Raw genomic sequence first — 23,595 nt, 5'->3', positions numbered from 1 at the left:
TTTTAAGGAGGCTTTAAAGCATCAGTTGCCTGTGGCTCTTCTTCACTTAGTGAAATGCCCTATTTATTTTTCTACAGAAAGTGAAAGATCTAGAAGGCAGTTCATCCCTATCACAACCATTTGAAGGAAAGTGGGCATTATTCCCTCAGGTCTCACTAATCCCCAAAGCTACTCACTTTCCTTTATATCACTGTCTGGAGTTGGGGGGGATCATGAACTACCAGGTGGTTTTACAGATTTCTTCCAGGCCTGAATCTCAATCCCCTCTTCCACTAGAGTACAAGGTACATTGATAGTTCCAACTATCTGCTAGCTTCTAAGTCTTTGTGCACCTCAGCTTCTTATATTGCAAAATGGACATAATAATGGTACCAAACTCATTGTGTGGTTGTGAAGATTCAACTTAAGAAAATGCATAAGCTTTCAATAAAAGGTAGTTACTGTTATAAAACATAATCCTAGGAATTGCTAATTGAGGGATATCATGTGCCAGACACTGTTTTATACTTAAAGAAGCAGTGTGGATGATGATTAAAAAACGCTGACTCTGGCATCAAACAAACTTGGGTCACATCCTGGCTCTAAGTGTAATCTTGGGCACACCATCTCTCTATTCTGAACCTTCTTTTCTCCACTTAAAAGAGATTCATAATATTTATTAGCTGTGTGATGAGGAGTGGTGAGATGATACATATAAAATAGTGCTTAGCCCCTTGCTTGGTTCAGAGTAAGTGCTAAAGATGTGTTAGTTATCATTACTCTTATTATGTTAGCCATGGCTCATTAATGCTGACAAAACTTACATGGTACAGAAAGCTGATTATAAGATTTCTTGTTAATTAGGAGAATTGTATTAAGGTATCAAGTGAGGTTGGGAATGAGTAACTATTGGTCTAAACAATTTTTATATCATGCAATAGCACCAAGTTAAGAATCAGTGATGAATCATCTTTTGTTATACTACTTAAAACTTCTAGGAAAGTAGTAGGTGCAGAAGAATAGGCATTGGACTTGGCACCAGATGTCCAGTGTTCTTGTCCTTGCTCTGCTACTCATTGCCTGGGGGGCCAGATGCCTTTGACTAAGCAGATGAAAAAATGTCTCTATTGCTAAATCTTACCCAGATATGTGGAACACTTCTGAGTAATATAAACTGGTTCAGTCTCCTAAGTCCTGTTGTGATTATCTGAAAATTGAGCCATAGATACCCACTCTAGAGGAATGTAAAAGTGAACTATAGAGGTCTATACACACAAAACATTACAGCAGGAGTCAACAAACTTTCTTTGTAAAGGGTCATATACTAAATATTTTAGGCTTTTGAAGGCCACACAGTCTCAACTGAAACTACTCGTTCTGCTTTTGTGGAACAAAGGCATCCATAGAAAATATTTAAATGAATGAGTATGGCTGTATTCCAATAAATCTTTATTTACAAGAGCAGGTGGCAGGCCTTGGTTTGCTGACAGCCTGATTTATAACCTCATTACTGAACATCAGTAGTATGTTAGGCACCTGGTAAATACTGAGAACAGCAAGGTAAGCAAGACCTCATATCAATATTTTCCTGAAAAAGTTCCATTTCTTATGAGGTAGCCAGGCATGTAAATAAATAATCAAAATTCAGGTAAGTGCTCCATTATAGCATGAATGGAGCATGTTTGCTTTGTGACAAAGGAGGTCCCTGTTGTGTGATATGATGATGGCTCTACTTGTGCCTTCATATCATTTTGGTCCTATGAATCTTATGAGATTTATTAATAAGGATTCACCTCATATATCTCTTTTGTTAATCATAATTATACACTGAGACTCATAAAACAGTGCCCAGAACAAACTGGGTTGTTTTAAAATACATTTTTATTGTATCCATTCTTAAATCTGCCTACATAAGGAAATACAGCTTTGTAGTCTTTGCTTTTGTCAATGGATTTCCTCCAAACACTAAAGCAGTGAAAGAACCAGAGGGGCACAGTGGCCTGGTCACCATACTGGGAAGCCTGACCCTATTCTTTCATTTACTACTTACGTTCTGGGAGTAGGTCCTTGGTCTTTGTCATTTTCAGTTACTCTACAACATGAGGGGCCCAGATAAAGTTTCCAGTATTCTTTCCAGCTCTGCAGCTGTGGTTGGTACATAAATATGTACTGTGCCCTTGGTATACTTTTCTTTTATTTTTTTTCAAATTGAAATTGATTTCCATTGGAGTATAGTTAATTTACAATGTGTGTTAGCTTCTGCTGTACAGCAACATGAATCAGTTATCCACTCTATTTTAGATTATTTTCCCATATAGGTCATTATAGAGTACTGAGTAGAGGTCCCTGGGCTATATAGTAGGTTCTTATTAGTTATCTGTTTTATGTATAGTGAGAGGATTCTTTACCACTAGCACCACCTGGGAAGCCCAATATGTCAATACCAAATTCTCAGTTTATCCCTTCCCCCCTTTCCTCTTTTGTAACCATATGTTTGTTTTCTACATCTATGACACTTTTTGATTTGTAAATAAGCTCATTTATACCACTTTTAAAAATTATATGTGTAAGTGATATCACATATTTGTCTTTCTCTGTCAGAATTCACTCAGTATGACAATCTCTAGGTCCATCCATGTCTCTGCAAATGACGTTATATCTGAGTAATATACCATTATGGACTTCCTTGGTGGATCAGATGGTAAAGAGTCTCCCTGCAATGCAGGAGACCCAGGTTCAATCCCTGGGTCAGAAGATCCCCTGCAAAATGTAATGGCTACCCAGTTTAATATTTTTGCCTGGAGAATTCCATGGACAGAGGAGCTACAGGTGGGTTACAGTCCATGGGGTCGCAAAGACTCAAACACAACTTAGCAAATAACGCTTAACTTTTTCATTTCTACCATTGTATATATGTACCACATCTTCTTTATCCATTCCTCTGTTGATGGACATTTAGGTTGCTTCCATCTCCTGACTATTGTAGATAGTGCTGCAGTGAACCTTTTGACTTAAACTTTCTGTGCCTTAGCATCATCCTGTGAAATAATGAGTGGGTGGACTAGGGGATCTCAAAGTTCTCTTCAATTTTAGTTATACTTAAAGGCTAAGACTGAATCTTTTCTGGGAATATTATTATTATTATTTTTGAAGAGTCTATGCACTTGAAGCAAATCTCGGGGGGAAGGGTTATGACAAGATGGAAAATGGGAAAGTGAGAGTTCTGAGTTTACCTGCCTAATTTGGGAAGGCTTTTTGTAAGAAGGTTATCAGAAATAGTCATCTCCCCTCATCTACTGCCCTCCTTCCCAACCATGCCCCGCTCTGGGCTATGTATCCAGATGCCTTTTAGGAGGCTTATTCTGTTCTGATATTACCAAAGGAAATCAGGAGACAGGCAGGGAGGAAGGGAGACTTGTGTTGAACCATTATTCTCTCTGTGTAAATCCCTGTTCTAAAAAGGGAATATAGTATAGTGGTTAAGTGTATGGCCTCTGGGTTCATGTTGCCTGGATTCAAATCACAAATATACTATTAGTGGCTATGGAGAACTTCGGGTTTCCCAGGTGGTTCTAGTGGTAAAGAACCTGCCTGCCGGAAGACAGGAGACAGGTTTGATCCCTGGGTCAGGGGGATCCCCTGGAGGAGTGCATGGCAACCCACTCAAGTATTCTTGTCTGGAGAATCCTTTGGACAGAGGAGCCTGGCAGGCTACAGTCCATAAGGAGAACCTAGGTAAATCATTTAACCTTTATGCAACTTGGTTGAACTATCTTTAAAATTCAAATGACAGTTTTAACCACCTCATAGAGTTGTGAGATCTAAGTAAATAAAGAGACATTTTAATGTAGTGCCTCATATTTATAAATGTTAGCTATTGTTATTATCATCTTGAGTTGTACAGAAAGCCTACTTGGAGAAACAGAATTCATGGATGAGGGTAGAAATGTGGGACTGAGGTAAGGAAACTTCCTGGCTTGGAAGGCAGGAGGACTAGGCTTCTATTCTTGGCCTGCCACTGGATTGGCATATGACCTAAGTCAAGTCTCTTCCTCTTGTTTTGTTTTGTTTTGTTTTTAATTTTGAATTTATTTATTTTATTCATTGAAGGATAATTGCTTTACAGAATTATGTTGGTTTCTGCCAAACAGCTACATGAATCAGCCATCGGTATACCTATATCCCCTCCCTCTTGAAGTTCCCTTCCATCTCCCTGCCCATCCCATCCCTGTAGGTTGTTACAGAGCCCCAGTTTGAGTTCCCTGATTCATATGGAAAATTCTCGTTTGCTATCAATTTTACATATGGTAATGTAAGTTTCCATGTTTCTGTCCCAATACATCCACCTTTTCCTTCCTGCCCACTTCCATGTCCATTAATCTGTTCTCTATGTCTGTGTCTCCATCAAATTGCTGCCCTGCAAATACTTTCATCAGTACCATTTTTCTAGATTCCATATATATGTGTTAGTATATGATATTTGTTTTTCTCTTTCTGACTTACTTCACTCTGTATAATAGGCTCTAAGTTCATCCACTTCATTTGAACTGACTCAAATGGGTCCCATTTTATGACTGAGTAATATTCCATTGTATATATGTACCACAGCTTCTTTATCCATTCATCTGTTGATGAACATCTAGGTTGCTTCCATGTTCTAGCTATTGTAAATAGTGCTTTAATGAACATTGGAGTGCATGTGTCTTCAATTTTGGTTTCCTCAGGGTATACGCCTAGCAGTGGGATTGCTGGGTCATACAGTGGTTTTATCCCTAGTTTTTAAAGGAATATCCATACTGTCTTCCATAGTGGCTATATCAATTTCTATTCCCACCAACAGTGCAACAGGTTTCCCTTTTCTCCAAACCCTATCTAGCATTTTTTTTTTTCGTATCAATGTACATTTTAATTTAATTTAATTTTATTTTTTGTGCTTCTTTTTTATTTTTTTATTTTGTTTTTTATTAGTTGGAGGCTAATTACTTCACAACATTTATTGTTTGTAGACTTTTTGATGATGGCCATTCTGACTGGTGTGAGGTGATATCCCATTGTAGTTTTGATTTGCATTTCTTTAATAATGAGCAATGTTGAGCATCTTCTCATCTGTTTGTTAGCCATCTGTATGCCTTCTTTGGAGAAATGTCTGTTTAGGTCCTTTTTCCCAATTTTTGATTGGGTTGTTTGTTTTTCTAGTATTGACTTGTATGAGCTGCTTGTATGTTTTGGAAATTAATCCTTTGTCAGTTGTTTCAAGTCCCTTCCTCTTTTTGGTCTCATTTTCCCAAAATAGATAATCTCACTGATCAAATGAACATTTTGTGAGTCAAACAGATTCTGCACAGCCTGTGCTCACAAGTATAGGAAAGACACAGATTAAAGACATACGTCAGGTCAAGTGAAGTTAACTCTGCAGACCAGACCAGAGGAAGAGGAACAAACAGACCCTGAGCTAGTAACCTGACACCTGGGACAGCCATCAAAAAGGCAGAAACTGTCTTTAAGCTCTGGGCTCCACCCACTTTCTCCTCTTTTCTCTTTCTTTCCTTTCAGTCTCTTAATATTAACCTGCCTTCTTGCCTCTCTCCCTCTTAGCAAATTCTGTTCCAGCCTGTTCAGGGCAGAGGGTCAAAAAGCACTGAATGGAGAAAGACTTCATCATGAGTGAGCTTCTAGTTCTAGTCCCAGCTACTCTGGGAAACATACTTGAGGCCTCTAATCTCCTTTTTGCTTCCTTGAAGAGGTACCTCCTCTACTGTTCCCTCTCTCCTTCCCTCTAAGTTTCTACTGCCCTTGTGGATACCTCTGTTAGAGCACCTATCAGGCTGTATTGTAATTGTTTATGTCTACAAGTCTCTCCCAGTAGCAAGTTATCTCAGATGAGTAGCTATATGTGTCCATAATCTTAGTGGTGTCCAGCTTTTAGCTAAGGGGTCAGTGCTGAGTGGGTGTTTGACTGGTGAACTCACTTCCTGCTGTTTTCCTGTGTGAATGGAGGAGCAAATGACAGAGAGGGAAGCATGGACTGGATCCTTACCTGCTGCTCCCTTGGTTTTGTAGTTTAGACAAGATAAGTATCTTCTCTGGATTTCTAGAGCCTCTCTATAAAATGAGAGGATCAAAGTGATAGACATTTTAGATACCTTGTTTTTTTTAACTTATTTTTTGGTTTTTTAATGTATTTACTTAATTATCAATATCTGATTATAATAGCTGTTAAGTTTTACCCTTCTCAAGTATATTTGCATTTAAATAAGAATTGAAGGATGTTTTGGCACACAGGATAAGCTGTGATCTTCCCCAATTCTCAATTAGTGGGGTTCAAATGAATTCACTTTTGCTTTACAAAGGTCCTAAAAATTTGGTGGTCCAATGGTGACAAAGTATGAATCATTTATTTGTTGGTGACAAATCTGCAAAAAAAACCTTGTTTGTGGCTTTGTGTAATCTAGCTCTCTCTCTCTCTTCCCCTCTCTTTGTCTCTCTCTCCTTGTCAGCTGGAAATAACTCACCAACCCTCCCTCTATGCCTTTGTGGCCCCATCCCCTGCTGTGACAATGGAGACTCTCAGCAGCTGTCGGACTACATTCCTCTCTGATCTGGTGCCCAATGGTTACCTGGTTCAGGTCTTCCCAGGCCATCCTGAGGTAGAAGGCCTGGCCAGGGAGGTAGGGCTGGAGAAGTCTGAGCAGTGTGACCAAGGTGATTTGAGCTCCAGGGAAGAGAATGGTCAGAACAAGAAGAAAATCAAAGTCAACAAGATATGGAATTTTATGAGTCGTAGAAAAGGGGCCTCCAGTCAGGGGAAGAGACCCCAGTCCATGATTTTACTGGGAGACACTTCCAGACCATCAGAGTTGAAGCCCAAAGTCACATTAAAGGATCGAATGAAGTCATTTAAAAGGTTGAAGCCTTCAGTTGGGGCCTCCAAGAATACTACTTCTAGGAGCAGCAAGGTCCAGGAACCCCAGGAGGTGTCACATATTTACCAGATGAGAAAGGACCAGGAGGCCTCAAAGCCTTTTCGTTATTCCTACTCAGGACACACTGAGGGCCTGGAGCCCTTCCTTGCAGATGTGCAAAGACTGATGCCCAAGAACCAGAAAGTGTTGGCCTTTGATGATTTTGGCATCCATGTGGAGGAGAATCACTGGGAAAAAGAGTCCTCTGAGCAGCCTGATAGGGGCAGGTGGACCAGGAGCTACATGAAACACACATTCTCTGGAGACTGTGAGGCCCCATATAGATCAGCTGGAGACTCCAGAATCCAGCATCCTGAGTCTGCCATTAAGGCCTCCACCTTAGAAGGGGATGTGGAAAGGGGCTACGAGGAGAGCCTTAGGCACCTGCGTCGAGACAAGGCTGTGCCTTTTGGTAGTGTTATCAAGTTCTTCAGCAACGTGGCCGAGGTGGCCCGCAAGTGGCGTGCATTATCTCGGGAAGAGCTGCAGATGAGTCAACAGAGTGACAAGACCTACTTCATCAGTGGTGGCAGTGAAGCCCTCATCATAGAGGGTGCTGCCTCCCAGGCCTCCTTTCCACTCAACCTGCCCTGCCAGCCCCCTGAGGTTATGGTGTGGGGCAGTGTCATTGAGAGGTGCCAGCACTGTCACCAAAAGGCCTCAGAAGCCTCATGCACATTTGAAATGAGCATTGAGGGCAAGAAGAATTTGGGCCAGGCCATTGAAGACCCCTGGCCTGCTGCTACCTTAGTCTCAACCTCCACCTCGCCTGTCTTTGAGCTCCAGAATGACCCAACTCCACAGGCTAGGTGCAGTTGTCATTATGGCCATGTCTTCACCAGGGAGAGCTCCTCAGAGGAACTTGATGAAGACATTGAGACTGTGGTCAGCGTCCTTAAAGAAGATGACAGTGCTGGACATTCCCCTGAGCTGGGCACCTGTGCCAAGTTAACCACCAAGGCTGTCATGGAGAAGCTAGAAGAGACGCCTGATGAGATGGAGAAACCAGAGGCCTGCAAAGGGCCCGGGGCATTCATCCAGGCAGGACAGCCCCCGGATCCTGACTTGGATATGAGAACAGCAGGTCCAGAGAGGAAAGCCAGCAAGTCCAGTACTGGAGTCCTGGGTACTCAGGTAAGGTGGGAGCTGACTTTCCAAATCACCATTTGAAACATTCAGAACCCCAGAAGCCAGTTAAACTCTTATGCCTTTCCCATAACCCTACCTTCCATCAGGAATGTCCCAGAAGGAATGTTCCCACCAGTCAGTTGCTTGAGAATTGACTCATCCTAAAATATTGGGCAATTTTTGTCCCTTCATTGGGCTGAATGCCTGCAGTTACATCTCAGTTCAAACTTGAACAAAAACTGAAGCTCTGGGAATGCCAGAAGAATGACCAGGGTCATTTAATGATGCTCAAGACAGCCATAGTTTCCTATTTTCCTTAGCTGTGGGGCATTTCATTGGCTTTGCCACCCTATCCTTCCCCTCCAACAGGAGCTGAATTCAGAGACTGGTGTCCAGCAAATCCTCTGGGACTGAGTGTCAGAAGACCTGGATTTATGTCTCAGTTCTGTTCCCAGTTGTCCTTATGACTTTGAGAAGAGTCCTTTCATCTTGTTGGACCTCAGTTTCCCTGTGGAGAGGAAGGGGCTTTCTTGGTGTCTGGAAAATCTCTAGGTATCTTCTGACAACAACACTCTGTTATTCAGCCTGAAGAATGTAGGTAGAAAAAAGCCCAATAACCTTCTTCCAGCATCCACTATATCCAACATCTATCAGTGTACAGTCACATTACATTGTTTTCATTTAATTAAAGTAACCATGTGAGGATGGAGTGATTATCCTCATTTTACCAGTGAAGAGGCAAGCTGAAGAGGGGTTTAATGACATCCAGAGCCATAGATTGTGGCAGAATTTGGATTCAAATTTTCACTTTTTGACTCCAAGTCTGGTGCTTTTATCTAGTTGTCTGTAGTATTCCAGGGATTTTACTTGAATGATGCCAAGCAGGTGCTCACCATGCCCTTATGCATGGACAAAAAGAAATGTGCTAAAAGTAGCAGGAGGAATGTTGGATAAATATGAGAAGGGACTATCTGGCTTTGAGACTTAAGAATGTCTTTATAAGCAGATATGCTATAGTTTATCCAGATAATTTTAGGGCAAAGTGCTTTTTAAGGGTAGTTAATTAAAATTCTTCTTGGTGGTGGTGATGGGAGTAGTCTAGCCTGATAGTTCTCTACCTGTCCTGTCATCTATCAAATCATACTTTGAGAGAAATTGGGTCCCAGCGGGACAAAAGCAATAAGCCTACTTTTTCTGGAAGGGAATTAATGTTTATAAATATTTTATCTCTATTTTTATCATATTTGGTAATCTTTAAGAATATAAAGATTGGCATAATATTATTAGGAGTATATTTTATTGCAGTGGTTTAAGACCAACAATCAAACAAGCAAATAAACAAACATACTTAATGATTCCATTAGCTGATAATTGCAGCTGGAGACTGCATGTCTGATGTTACCAGTCACTAGGAAAATGGTCATAGATGAGCACAGCACCTCACTAAGTGGCTGTGTGGACTGGACACAGAAATGCTTTGTAGGTTCTTTAAAAGCACGAACTTTGGAGTCACAAAGGCTTGAGTGGGATTTTCCCTCTCATCTGTGAAACAGGACAAAACACACCGTATATAAGGGGACTTGTTATAGGGAATCAAATGAGCTAGAGTACACAGTCTACCACCTTTTGTGACACATTGCAGGTTTCCACAAAGTGGTAACCTGCAATTATTAAATTTTGGTAAATTATTAATAATTGTGAACAATATCCAGTCAGGAAAACAATTCAAAACAGTACTGCAACTGGTTAACGCTGCTGAAGGAAGCGTCTGAAGTCAGGAAACTGGCTTCTTCTGGTGCCATTTATATCCTTGAATTTGTGAACCTGAGACAGATATTTCCCGTCTCTGGGCCTCAATTTCTCCATACGATCCAGAGAATTTGTACCAGATAATTCCTGAGTATCTTTCCTCTTTGCCATTCTCTAGTTTTTTCCTCTCAGCTATTTTCTGAGTCCAGTGGGAGACTTCTTGCTGTGCAGTGGATTGTTTTGGATTTTAGATCTCTTTGGCAGGCTTCCTGTGCCCTCTGCTGGTTGCTCAGAGATGCTACCTATCTATCCTTGGAGTAGTAAACAGCAGCCCAGACAGGCATTGAGGTCCAGGGAATAAGCAAAGTGGCATAGAAAAGCTGAATGCCAGGGAACATTGGTGTAGGACAGGGGTCCTGCTGACCATCTGATCCAGTCACTCTATTTTACAGATGATGGGGACACAGTGCAACAGGGACAGGATCTCCCCTGACACACAGAAACTAGGAGGCAAGTGGGATATGAGAGTTCTAGTCTAGGATCAGCCACAAATTTCTCCTGACAAATCCCCCTCTCCCTTTGGGTTTTAGCATCTACCAAATCTTCATCCTTCCCAAAGACACCTTGCAGATCCACTGTGAGGCTAAATTGACATAATGAATATGAAAACAGTGCATTATTAAGTAGCAAAGACCATGTGATTACAGTGGATCATTATATGCTGCTGCTGCTGCTGCTGCTAAGTCACTTCAGTCGTGTCCGACTCTTTGTGATCCCATAGATGGCAGCCCACCAGGCTCCCCCGTCCCTGGGATTCTCCAGTCAAGAACACTGGAGTGGTTTGCCATTTCCTTCTCCAACGTGTGAAAGTGAAAAGTGAAAGTGAAGTCGCTCAGTCGTGTCGGACTCTTAGCGACCCCATGGACCGCAGCCCACCAGGCTCCTGCATCCATGGCAAGAGCACTGGAGTGGGTGCTATTGCCTTCTCCACATTATATGCTAATATAGGTGAAAAACCCTGCCTGCAGAATGGCTTAGGTCTTTTTGTGTTTCCTAGGGAAACTGCTCGGCTTGCTTCCTCCAGGGTGTTTTATTTTTTGAGATCTATTCTCTCTATCCTACAGAGCTAAGTGACTCTGGCAACTGCAGCCTCTTTGGTTCAGATTTGGCTGTGGTCAAGCCTGGGGCTATACCCCCACATCATTGTACCCCACAATGATGGCGTTTACCTTCAAGGGAATAATATCAAAATGTAGGGATGGGCTTTCTTCAGAGTCCTTAATTTGGAGTTTATCAAGGGAACTGAAACTTCTCTGTGCCTCACTCACCCTTTGTATTAGGAAAACCAGGGAATTGATACTAGTAATTATAGCTAACATTTACAAAGTGCTTATTATGCGCTCAGGCACTTACACATATGGACTCATTTCATCACACAACTACCCTCTGAGTCAGGGAATGTCTTTAAAATAAAGATGATAATAATACTTACTTTATAGGGGTTTTGGGAAGATGAAATGAGTAAATACACATCTTATAGTAGTGTCTGGCTAAGAGTCATGGTGCAATAAATGTTAGCTATTTGCATAAGTTATTAAAAACAAATTGTTACTTTAAAAAGTATTCAAAACCTAAGAAGTTGAGAGTTATGTTTTATTTGGGAAATGTTATGTTATGTTATAAATGTTATGTTGTATGTGGGAACTTTTAGGACTTCAAGCCTGGAAGACAGCTTCTCAAGTATCTCTGGGAGAACTAATCTGAGGAGGCAAGGAGAGGAGCCAGGCTATATAGAAGATTTTCAAAAAGAGGCAGGTAGTCTGAACATCAAAAGGTGACTGTTAGTTAAGGAAAACCAGATAACCCAAGTTAAGGAATTTAGCGCTTTTCTGTGTATGGGAATATGCAAGAGTCTGGGTTCACTGAAATCATTCCTTTGATATGCACCTGAGCTATCTGGGCCAGTATCCTGATTCCACATACTAAGTTTCTCATGACTCACCAAGGGGAGTGATTGTAGTCTGATGGCTACTAGATGACAGATATTCTTCTTCCTGAGTTCCCTTAGTACTCACCAGCTCACATTGGAGGACTGCAATGGCTGATGACTGTGGCATCCTTGTTTACTGATACGGAAGGAAATGCTCCATTCTTCAAAATATAACAAGAAGAGACTGTACCTCAAGTTTGGCATTAGCTAACACTTTAGTGAGGATACTAGTAGAGTACAACTTGAAGGAAAAAGGGGAAAAAAGATAAGCATTCTTTAGGTTGGTACAGGACTTTATACCTTGCAGAGTGCTTTTCCATATATAAATTGATTGCAAAACTAATTATCATTATTATTATTTTCATATGATAGACAAGGAAATTGAGGCATGGTTTATGAGAAACAAAATATTGAAGCTGGAGGCAAAATGCCTATTATCAAATTTGTGGCTCGTCAACTGGTGCGACAGAACATACAAATACTTGCTCACCAGTTTTCATTAAAGATTAAGACTTTTAAGATTTAAAATTGTAATATATGCAATTAAAGCTACAGGGGTAGTAAGAAAACTATTTCAGTATTCAAGGAAAGTAGGATTTGTACTTTCAGGAAAAGATGGTATGAGGAATAGAAATGCATTTTGTTTAGAGGAAGAAAGTGATTTTTCTCCCTAACACTGGTTATTTCTGTATGGGAACGAAAATATGGGGCAAATAAGTATAGATACAGAAAATTATGAGAGGTTTGTAAAAAGGGAGCCCTGAGAAAAGAGTTTTGTACAAAGTCAGGCTGGCATTAGATTATGTTTAATTAAGAAAGTGAATTTTGTTACTGAAGGTAGGCAGGTGTAGGCCTGGAGTTTGGTTTACTCCCTTTGTTAAGAGAACAAAATTTTTTTGGAGTGTTGAACTACTTTTGATAACAGATTGTGAGTTTCCTTGCTTTCTAAATAATCTGTATCTCCATTAAAATATTTTATTGTCACTTCTGCTTAAAAAATAAGTATTGTTTCATACTGAGCAAGATCCTCTATGACCCACCTCCCAGAATATTGATCTATGCTGCTTTTAATATTTGCTCTTTATTTTATTTTTAAATTTATTTTAATTGGAGGCTAATTAATTTAGAATATTGCAGTGATTTTTGCCATACATTGATATACATTGAATGTATTCTTTTTATTTACTTATGTTTTTAGTGTTAACTATAGATTTTAAAAAATTAATATAAATTTATTTTAATTGGAGGCTAATTACTTTACAATATTGTAGTTGTTTTGCCATATATTCATATGAATCCACCATGGGTGTACATGTGCTGCCATCCTGAGCCCCCGTTCCCCCTCCCTCCCCATCCCATCCCTCTAGGTCATCCCAGTGCACCAGCCCCAAGCACTCTGTCTCATGCATCGAACCTGGAGTGACAATTTGTTTCACATATGATAATATACATCTTTCAGTGCCATTCTCCCAAATTATCCCACTCTCGCCCTCTCCCACAGAGTCCAAAAGACTGTTCTATACATCTGTGTCTCTTTTGCTGTCTCACATATATATAAGGATTATTGTTATCATCTTTCTAAATCTTATAAATATGTGTTAGTATACTGTATTGGTACTTTCTTTCTGACTTACTTCACTCTGTATAATAGGCTCCAGTTTCATCCACTTCATTAGAACTGATCCAAATGTATTCTTTTTAATGGCTGAATAATATTCCATTGTGTATATGTACCACAGCCTTCTTATCCATTCGTCTGCTGATGGGCATCTAGGTTGCTTCCATGTCTTGGCTATTAAAAACAGTGCTGCGATGAACACTGGCATGCACATGTCTCTTTCAGTTCTGGTTTCCTCAGTATGTATGCCCAGCAGTGGAATTGTTGGGTCATATGGCAGTTCTATTTCCAGTTTTTAAAGGAATCTTCACACTGCTCTCCATAATGACTGTATTAGTTTGCATTCCCACCAACAGTGTAAGAGGGTTCCCTTTTCTCCACACCTTCTCCAGCATTTATTGCTTGTGGACTTTTGGATAGTAGCCATTCTGACTGGCATGAAATGGTACCTCATTGTGGTTTTGATTTGCATTTCTCTGATAATGAGTGATGTTGAGCATCTTTTCATGTGTTTGTTAGCCTTCTATATGTCTTCTTTGGAGAAATGTCTGTTTAGTTCTTTGGCCCATTTTTTGATTGGGTCGTTTATTGTTCTAGAATTGAGCTTCAGGAGTTGCTTGTATATTTTTGAAATTAATCCTTTGTCTGTTTCTTCATTTGCTATTATTTTCTCCCAATCTGAGGGCTGTCTTTTCACCTTGCTTATAGTTTCCTTTGTTGTACAAAAGCGTTTAAGTTTAATTAAGTCCCATTTGTTTATTTTTGCTTTTATTTCCAATATACTGGGAGGTGGGTCATAGAGGATCCTGCTGTGATATGTTGGGGAGTGTTCTGTCTATGTTTTCCTATAGGGGTTTTATAGTTTCTGGTCTTACATTTAGATCTTTAATTCATTTTGTGTTTATTTTTGTGTATGGTGTTAGAAAGTGTTCTCGTTTTATTGTTTTACAAGTGGCTCACCAATTTTCCCAGCACCACTTTTTAAAGAGACTGTCTTTTCTCCATTGTATATTCTTGCCTCTTTTGTCAAAGATAAGGTGTCCATAGGTATGTGAATTTATCTCTGGGCTTCCTATTTTGTTCCATTGATCTATATTTCTGTCTTTGTGCCAGTGCCATACTGTCTTGATGACTGTGACTTTGTAGTAGAGCCTGAAGTCAGGCAGGTTGATTCCTCCAGTTCCATTCTTCTTTCTCAAGATTGCTTTGACTATTCGAGGTTTTTTGTATTTCCATACAAATTATGAAATTATCTGCTCTAGTTCTGTGAAAAATACCGTTGGTAGCTTGATAGGGATTGCATTGAATCTATAGATTGCTTTCGGTAGTATACTCATATTCACAATATTGATTCTTTCAATCCATGAACATGGTATATTTCTCATCTATTTGTGTCCTCTTTGATTTCTTTCACCAGTGTTTTATAGTTTTCTATATATAGATATTTTGTTTCTTTAGGTAGATTTATTCCTAAGTATTTTATTCTTTTCGTTGCAATGGTGAATGTAATTGTTTCCTAAATGTATCTGTTTTCTCATTGTTAGTGTATAGGAATGCAAACGATTTCTCTGTGTTAATTTTATATCCTGCAAATTTACTATATTCATTGATTAGCTCTAGTGGAGTCTTTAGGGTTTTCTATGTAGAAGATCATGTCATCTGCCAAAAGTGAGAATTTTACTTCTTCTTTTCCTATCTGGATTCCTTTTATTTCTTTTTCTGCTCTGATTGCTATGCCCCAAACTTCCAAAGCTATGTTGAATAGTAGTGGTGAATGTGGGCACCCTTGTCTTGTTCCTGAGTTTAGGGGAAATGCTTTTGATTTTTCAGCATTGAGGATAATACATGCTGTGTGTTTGTTATATATAACTTTTATTATGTTGAGGTATATTTCTTCTATTCCTGCTTTCTGGAAGGTTTGTATCCTAAATGGATTTTGAATTGTCTCAAAGGCTTTCTCTGCATCTATTGAGATATTCATATGGTTTTTATCTTTCAATTTGTTAAATGTGGTGTATTATGTTGATTGATTTGCAGATATTGAAGAATCCTTGCATCTCTGGTATAAAGCCCACTTGGTCATGATATATGATCTTTTAAATATGTTGTTCGATTCTGTTTGCTAGAATTTTGTTGAGGATTTTTGCATGTAATTCATCAGTGATATTGACCTGTAGTTTTCTTTTTTTGTGGCATCTTTGTCTGATTTTGGTATTAGGGTGATGGTGGCCTCATAGAATGAGTTTGGAAGTTTACCATCTGCTGCAATTTTCTGGAAGAGTTTGAGCAGGATCAGTGCTAGATCTTCTCTAAATTTTTCGTAGAATTCAGCTGTGAAGCTGCCTGGTCCTGGGCTTTTGTTTGCTGGAAGATTTCTGATTACAGTTTCAATTTCCATGCTTGTGATGGGTCTGTTAAGATTTTCTACTTCTTCCTGGTTCAGTTTTGGAAGTTGCACTTTTTTGTGAATTTGTCCATTTCTTCCAAGTTGTCCATTTCATTGGCATATAGTTGCTGATAGTAGTCTCTTACGATCCTTTGTATTTTTCTGTTGTCTGTTGTGATCTCTCCATTTTCATTTCCAATTTTGTTGATTTGATTCTTCTGCCTTTGTTTCTTCATGAGTTTGGCTAATGGTTTGTCAATTTTATTTATCTTCTCAAAGAACCAGCTTTTGGCTTTGTTGATTTTTAGTATGGTCTCTTTTGTTTCTTTTGCATTTATTTCTGCCCTAATTTTTAAGATTTCTTTCCTTCTATGAACCCTGGGGTTCTTCATTTCTTCCTTTTCAAGTTGCTTTAGGTGTAGAGTTAGGTTATTTATTTGACTTTTTTCTTATTTCTTGAGGTAAGCCTGTATTGCTTTGAACTTTCCCCTTAGCACTGCTTTTGCAGTGTCCCATAGGTTTTGGGTTGTTGTGTTTTCATTTTCATTCATTTTTATGCATATTTTGATTTCTTTTTTTATTTCTTCTGTGATTTGTTTGTTATTCAGCAGCCTGCTGTTCAGCTTCCATATGTTGGAATTTTTAATAGTTTTTCTCCTGTAATTGACATCTAATCTTACTGCATTGTGGTCAGAAAAGAGACTTGGAATGATTTCAGTTTTTTTTAATTTACCAAGGCTAGATTTATGGCCCAGGATGTGATCTATCCTGGAGAAGGTTCCATGTGCACTTGAGAAAAAGGTGAAATTCATTGTTTTGGGGTGAAATATCCTATAGATACCAATTAGGTCTAACTGATCTATTGTACCGTTTAAAACTTGTGTTTCCTTGTTGATTTTCTGTTTAGTTGATATGTCCATAGGTGTAAGTGGGGTATTAAAGTCTCCCACTATTGTTGTGTCATTGTTAATTTTCCCTTTCATACTTGTTAGCATTTGTCTTACATATTGCGGTGCTCCTATGTTGGGTGCATATATATTTATTCTTGTTATAACTTTTTCTTGGATTGATCCTTTGATCATTACATGGTGTCCATCTTTGTCTCTTTTCACAGTCTTTATTTTAAAGTTTATTTTATCTGATATGTGTATTGCTACTCCTGCTTTCTTTTGGTTTCTACTTGTGTGGAATAACTTTTTCCAGCCCTTCACTTTCAATCTGTATGTGTCCCTTGTTTCGAGGTGGGTCTCTTGTAGACAACATATATAGGGGTCTTGTTTTTGTATCCATTCAGCCAGTTTTTGTCTTTTGGTTGGGGCATTCAACACATTTACATTTAAGGTAATTATTGATAAGTATGATCCTGTTGCCATTCACTTTATTGTTTTGGGTTCGAGTTTATACACCCTTTCTGTGCTTCCTGTCTAGAGAAGATCCCTTAGCATTTGTTGGAGAGCTGGTTTGGTGGTGTTGAATTCTCTCAGCTTTTGCTTGTCTGTAAAGCTTTTGATTTATCCTTCATATTTGATTGAGATCCTTGCTGGGTACAGTAATCTGGGCTGTAGCATTTTTTTTTATCACTTTAAGTATGTCCTACCATTCCCTTCTGGTCTGAAGAGTTTCTATTGAAAGATCAGCTGTTATCCTTATGAGAATAACCTTGTGTGTTATTTGTTGTTTTTCCCTTGCTGCTTTTAAAATTTTTTCTTGTATTTTATCTTTGTTAATTTGATTAATATGTGTCTTGGGGTATTTTGCCTTGGGTTTATCCTTTTTGGAACTCTCTAGGTTTCTTGGACTTGGGTGATTATTTCCTTCCCCATTTTAGAGAAGTTTTCAGCTATTATCTCCTCAAGTATTTTCTTATGGTCTTTCTTTTTCTCTTCTTCTGGGACTCCTATGATTCGAATGTTGGGACATTTCACATTGTCCCAGAGGTCTCTGAGGTTGTCCTCATTTCTTTTAATTCTTTTTTTCTTTTTTCCTCTCTGCTTCATTTATTTCTACCATTTTATCTTCTACCTCACTAATCCTTTCTTCTGCCTCCATTATTCTACTCTTGGTTCTCTCCAGAGTGTTTTTGATCTCATTTATTGCATTATTCATTATATATTGACTCTTTTTTATTTCTTCTAGGTTCTTGTTAAACTTTTCTTGCATCTTCTCAATCCTTGTCTCCAGGCTATTTACCTGTAACTCCATTTTGTTTTCAAGATTTTGGATCATTTTCACTATCATTATTTAGAATTCTTTATCAGGTGCATTCCCTATCTCTTCCTCTTTGGTTTGGTTTGATGTGCATTTATCCCGTTCCTTTACCTGCTGAGTGTTTCTCTGCCTTTTCTGTTTATATCGTTGTGTTTGGTTGGCCTTTCTGTATTCTGGCAGTTTGTGGTTCTTCTTTATTGTGGAGGTTCCTTGTTCTGGGTGGGGTTGGATGGGTGGCTTGTCAAGGTTTCCTGGTTATGGAAGTTATGTCAGTGTTCTGGTGGGTGGAGCTAGATTTTTTCTCTCGAGTGCAATGAAGTGTCCAGTAGTGAGTTTTGAGATGTCTGTGGGTTTGGTGTGACTTTTGGCTGCCCATGTATATTGAAGCTCAGGGCTATCTTCCTGTGTTGCTGGAGAATTTGCATGGTATGTCTTGCTCTGGAATTTTTGGCCCTTGTGTGGTGCTTGGTTTCAGTGTAGGTATGGAGGCTTTTGATGAGCTCCTATTGATTAATGTTCCCTGGAGCCAGGGGTTCCCTGGTGTTCTCATGATTTGGACTTGAGACTCCTGCTTCTGATTTCCAGTCTTATTCTTACAGTAGCTTCAAGACTTCTTCATCTCTTTTTGAAGACAATGGGCTGCCTTTGTGGGTGCTTGATGTCCTCTGCCAGCATTAAGAAGTTGTTTTGTGGAATTTGCTCAGCGTTCAAATGTTCTTTCGATGAATTTGTGGGGGGCAAAGCGGTCTCCCTGTCCTATTCCTCCACCATCTTAGGACTGCGCCCAAATGTATTCTTTTTAATGGTTGAGTAATAGTCCATTGTGTATATGTACCATGGTTTTCTTATCCTTTCATCTGCTAATGGACATCTATATTGCTTCCATGTCCTGGCTATTATAAACAGTGCTGTGATGAACATTGGCATACTTGTGTCTCTTTCACTTCTTTTTCCTCAGTGTGTATGCCCAGAAGGGAGATTGCTGGGTCATATGGCAGTTCTATTTCCAGTTTTTTGAGGAATCTCCACACTGCTCTCCATAGTGGCTGTACTAGGTTGCATTCCCACCAACAGTGTAAGAAGGTTCCCTTTTCTCCACACCGTCTCCAGCACTTATTGCTTGTGGACTTTTGGATAGTAGCCATTCTGACTTGCTTAAAATGGTACCTCATGGTGGTTTTGATTTGCATTTCCCTGATAATGCATGATGTTGAGCATCTTTTCATGTGTTTGTTAGCCTTCTATATGTTTTCTTTGGAGAAATGCCTGTTTAGTTCTTTGACCCATTTTTTTATTGGGTCTTATTTTTCTGGAAATGAGCTGCAGGAGTTGCTTGTATATTTTTGAGATTAATTCTTTGTTGCTTCATTTGCTATTATTTTCTCCCGTTCTGAATGCTGTCTTTTCACCTTGCTTATAGTTTCCTTTGTTGTGCAAAAGCGTTTAAGTTTCATTCGGTCCCATTTGTTTATTTTTGCTATTATTTCCATTACTCTGGGAGGTGGGGAGGTGAGTCTTTTTAATATTTCCACCTTGTTGGGAAGAAGTCTCTAGACTTTCTCCTCAGTTTTATCTTATTTCCTTGTTAATCAACCTAATAAACATTAGTTACCCTAATGTTTTATTTGCATCTGTAAGACCCATTATTGTAAAGTTGGTTTATTTTTTTGTTTTAAACTAAGGAAGTTCTTATGTTAGCCATATATTTATACACACACACCCACACACTTACATACATACATACATATATCTCACATACTAGCAAAATAATGCTCAAAATTCTCCAAGCCAGACTTCAACATTACATGAGAACCATGATCTTCCAGATGTCTGAGATGGGTTTAGAAAAGGTAGAGGAACCAGAGATCAAATTGCCAACATCTGTTGGAATATAGAAAAAACAAGAGAATCCTAGAAGAACATCTACTTCTGCTTCATTGATTATGCCAAAGCCTTTGACTGTGTAGAGCACAAGAAACTGTGAAAAATTCTTCAAGATATTGGAATACCAGACCTCCTTAATCTGCCTCCTGAGAAATGTGTATGCAGGTCAAGAAGCAATAGTTAGAACTAGAAATGCAGGGGTTAATAACCAGCCGCCTGTTGCTCTGGCTAAGCCATGTGAAAAACACCATGGGGAAAGAATGAAAGCAAAATATAGCAATACAGTATAATCTAAACAAAAGTATATCAGGTTGATTAGTTGGGGTCATCATGCCCTGCAAAGCTAAGGAAAAACACAGTGTGGACCTTGGGATGCCAGGTCAGCACAAGTTCAGAATGCTGCTTATGCACACACGAAGATGTTTTCCCAAGGCATATGTGGGTTTATGACCTCCAGCTGGGTGATACCACTTTTACAAGAAAATAACAAAGAAAATTAATCAATAAAATGAGAGATGTGACCAGGGACCTAGGAGGCTAACTTCATCACAGCACAACAGATACCTTCTGCTTGCTAAGATACTAAATAAAAGTGATGTGACTCCAAGGAACAGGGCTCTTTATCCAAGAGGTCTTGAGTTCCCCTGTCCCATCTTTAAAACTTTAATTCTGTCTCTAGCTTCTTTTTCCCAAACTGTGCATTGACCACTTTTGATTCCTACTTGCTGCCCTGACTACAGCAAGTGGTGCCCAACATGGGGCTCCAAAATGAAGGATCTCCGAGAGCAAAGCTAAAGTTGAAATATCGGTGCAGAGTCCTGAAGAAGAGTGAAAATCCCCCTTTACATTAAGTAATACTCTCTCGGGCATTGAAGTGGGGTTAAGCATGGGAAATTCAGAAAGCTCAGAAAGATACCGGCCATATATATGCCTCTTAAGGCAACTTTTAAAAATGGGGGTGAGGGGGTAAAAATAAAAAATAAGTGAGGGCCGGTCATTGGAACTTTTACAAACCATTGAGAAACACTGCTCATGGTTCCCTTCTCTCAGTACTTTGGATTATACTGTATTGCTGTATTTTGCTTTTATTCTTTTCCCATGGTGTTTTTCTCATGGCTTAGCCAGAGCAACAGGTGGCCGATTATTAACCCCTGCACCTTACCTGCCTCCTGAGAAATCTGTATGCAGGTCAAGAATCAACTTCTAAAACCAGACATCAAACAACAGACTGGTTCCAAATTGGGGAAGGAGTACATCAAGGCTGTATATTGCCACCCTGCTTATTTAACTTTTATGCAGAGTACATCATGAGAAATGCTGGACTGGATGAAGCACAAGCTGGAATCAAGATTTCCAGGAGAAATATCCATAACCTCAGATACACAGGTGGTACCACCTTTAGGGAAGAACGTGAAGAGGAACTGAAGAGCCTCTTGATGAAAGTGAAAAAGGAGAGTGAAAAAGCTGGCTTAAAATTCAACATTCAAAAAACATGGCATCCGGTCCCATCACTTCATGGCAAATAAATGGAGAAACAATGGAAACAGTGACAGATTTTATTTTCTTGGGCTCCAAAATCACTGCAGATTGTGACTGTAGCCATGAAATTAAGATGCTTACTCCTTGGAATAAAAGCTATGACCAACCTAGACAGCATATTAAAAAGAAGAGACATTACTTTGCTGACAAGGGTCTGTCTAGTCAAAGCTATGGTTTTTCCAGTAGTCATCTATGGATATGAAAGTTGGACTATAAGGAAAGCTGGGAAATCAAGAATTGATGCTTTTGAACTGACGTGTTGGAGAATCATCTTGAGAGTCCCTTGGACTGCAAGGAGATCCAACCAGTCCATCCGAAAGGAAATCAGTCATGAATATTCATTGAAAGGACTGATGCTGAAGCTGAAACTCCAATACTTTGGCCACCTGATGAGAAGAACTGACTCATTGGAAAAGACCCTGATGTTGGGAAAGATTGAAGGCAGGAGGAGAAGAGGACAACAGAAGATGAGATGGTTGGATGGCATCACCAACTCAATGGACATGAGTTTGAGTCACTTCTGGCAGTTGGTGATGGACAGGGATGCCTGGTGTGCTTCAGTCCATGGGGTCACAAAGAGTTGGGCATGACTGAGCAACTGAACTGAGTGATATATATGGGGTGGAGTGGGCATGGCATTCCCTAAGTGAGTAAGACTGCCCCCCTCCCCACTGCTTGTGGGGTCTGCTATCCAGTCCTTCAAGGACACTTGAAAAGGAAGAAGAAAGTCCAAAATGAGTACCACATCAAGATGTTTCTGAATGCACCAAATTGTGAAGTTGATGCTGTTGGAGCCCCAATTTGGCAGCCAGTAGTATATTTTCCTTAAAGACATTATAGGCTATGGTTGGTGTAACCTTAATTCAGAATGTGCCTTAGTAAAAGTACAATTGACTGCCTTTTACTTTATTTTTCTTGGCCTCTGACCGATTTGGAGGCCCCTACCCCTGTCTTCTAGGTTTAAAGCTGCTTAGTTCTGGTATCCTTCCAAGCTCAGTTTCCAAAAGGCTGTATCCTCCTGAATTGCATAGAATAGTGTTTCACAAAATCTTCAAGTCCTAACCCTCAAAACCTGTGAATGTGGCCTTATTTTGGAATAGGGTGTTTATAGATGTAGTCAAGTTAAAATGGTGTCATACTGGATTAGTGTGGGCCTTAATCCAATGACTGATGTGTTTATGAAAATTGAGAAATTTGTACAAAAACACAAAGACACAGGGAAGAAGACCATGGAATGATTGATACAGAGGATGGAATAATGTACCTGCAAGCTAAGGAATTCCAAGGATTGCTGAGAGCTACCATGAGCTAGGAGGCAAGGAAATATTCATCCCTGGAGTCTTCATAGAGAGCATGTTCCTACCGATACCTTGATTTCAAACTTCCAGCCACCAGAGCTGTAAGAAGAAATTCTGGTTGTTTAAGCCACTCAGTTTGTGGTGATTTGTCATGGCAGCCCTAATAAAATGCATGCTCCTCCAACAAGAGCTCTGGCCCCAGGTACACCCTGGAAAGTGATCTAATTAGGCTAATTAATATGGAGGTCTGTTTTCATTCTCACAGAGAATGGTGAACCCATACCGCAAAATGATGTTGAAATTAGTGGACTGTCAGTAATTGTGACCAGAGAAATGAAGATATTCAGATCATATAAAGAGGATTTAGGGGCAAGTATCCCCAAAATCTTATTGTAGAATTTGGCTTCATGCTCTGTAGGTATCTCCCCTTCCCTTTATCCAAAATCAAAAGAATTAAATGATCTAGTCCCTTCCATTTCTGAGGCTCAGTTTTGTTTTGTTTTTTCCATCTGTTTAATGAGGGAGTTAGATTATATGTCCATAAGAGGCTTTCCAACTCTAACAATTTATGGATCTAGGAGACAGTTAGTTAGGATTAAGGAGAATTATAAAAAGCAACCTTGAGACCATGTCTAAGAATTCATACAGATTTAGTACAGTAACTTGTACCTTTTACTGCTTTATTTTCAGTACTACCCAGTGGCTTTTGTTGTGCCTAAGAATGAACTGACTTTGGTAACTTGTCTCAGTCCTTGGAAACTGGGTTACCAATTTGGCAGAGAACCTTACCCATGTTGACCTAAAACAAATAGACAGCCAGATATTTCTCCAGCAAAGATGGTTTCTTGGAAAGC

General features: G+C 39.4%; 1 protein-coding gene across 5 annotated transcripts in view; it reads left to right on the top strand.

Annotated features, from left to right (window-relative positions):
- The window catches only part of ARHGEF9 (Cdc42 guanine nucleotide exchange factor 9), a 450,802-nt gene that overhangs the window by 39,224 nt on the left and 387,983 nt on the right, over positions 1-23,595 (top strand). For 4 of the 5 annotated variants that reach the window (XM_065915654.1, XM_065915653.1, XM_065915651.1 and 1 more), the window contains exon 2: positions 6,477-8,075. The exons of the other annotated variant lie outside the window; for it this stretch is intronic. In XM_065915654.1, the coding sequence (XP_065771726.1) occupies positions 6,477-8,075 (1,599 nt within the window). The remainder of the gene's footprint in view (positions 1-6,476; positions 8,076-23,595) is intronic. 5 annotated transcript variants of the gene reach the window in all.

This window comes from Muntiacus reevesi, chromosome X (assembly GCF_963930625.1).
Source record: "Muntiacus reevesi chromosome X, mMunRee1.1, whole genome shotgun sequence".
Lineage (NCBI taxonomy): Eukaryota > Metazoa > Chordata > Mammalia > Artiodactyla > Cervidae > Muntiacus > Muntiacus reevesi.
Note: the sequence above shows the minus strand (reverse complement) of the source record. Positions and strands in the feature narration are given on the sequence as shown.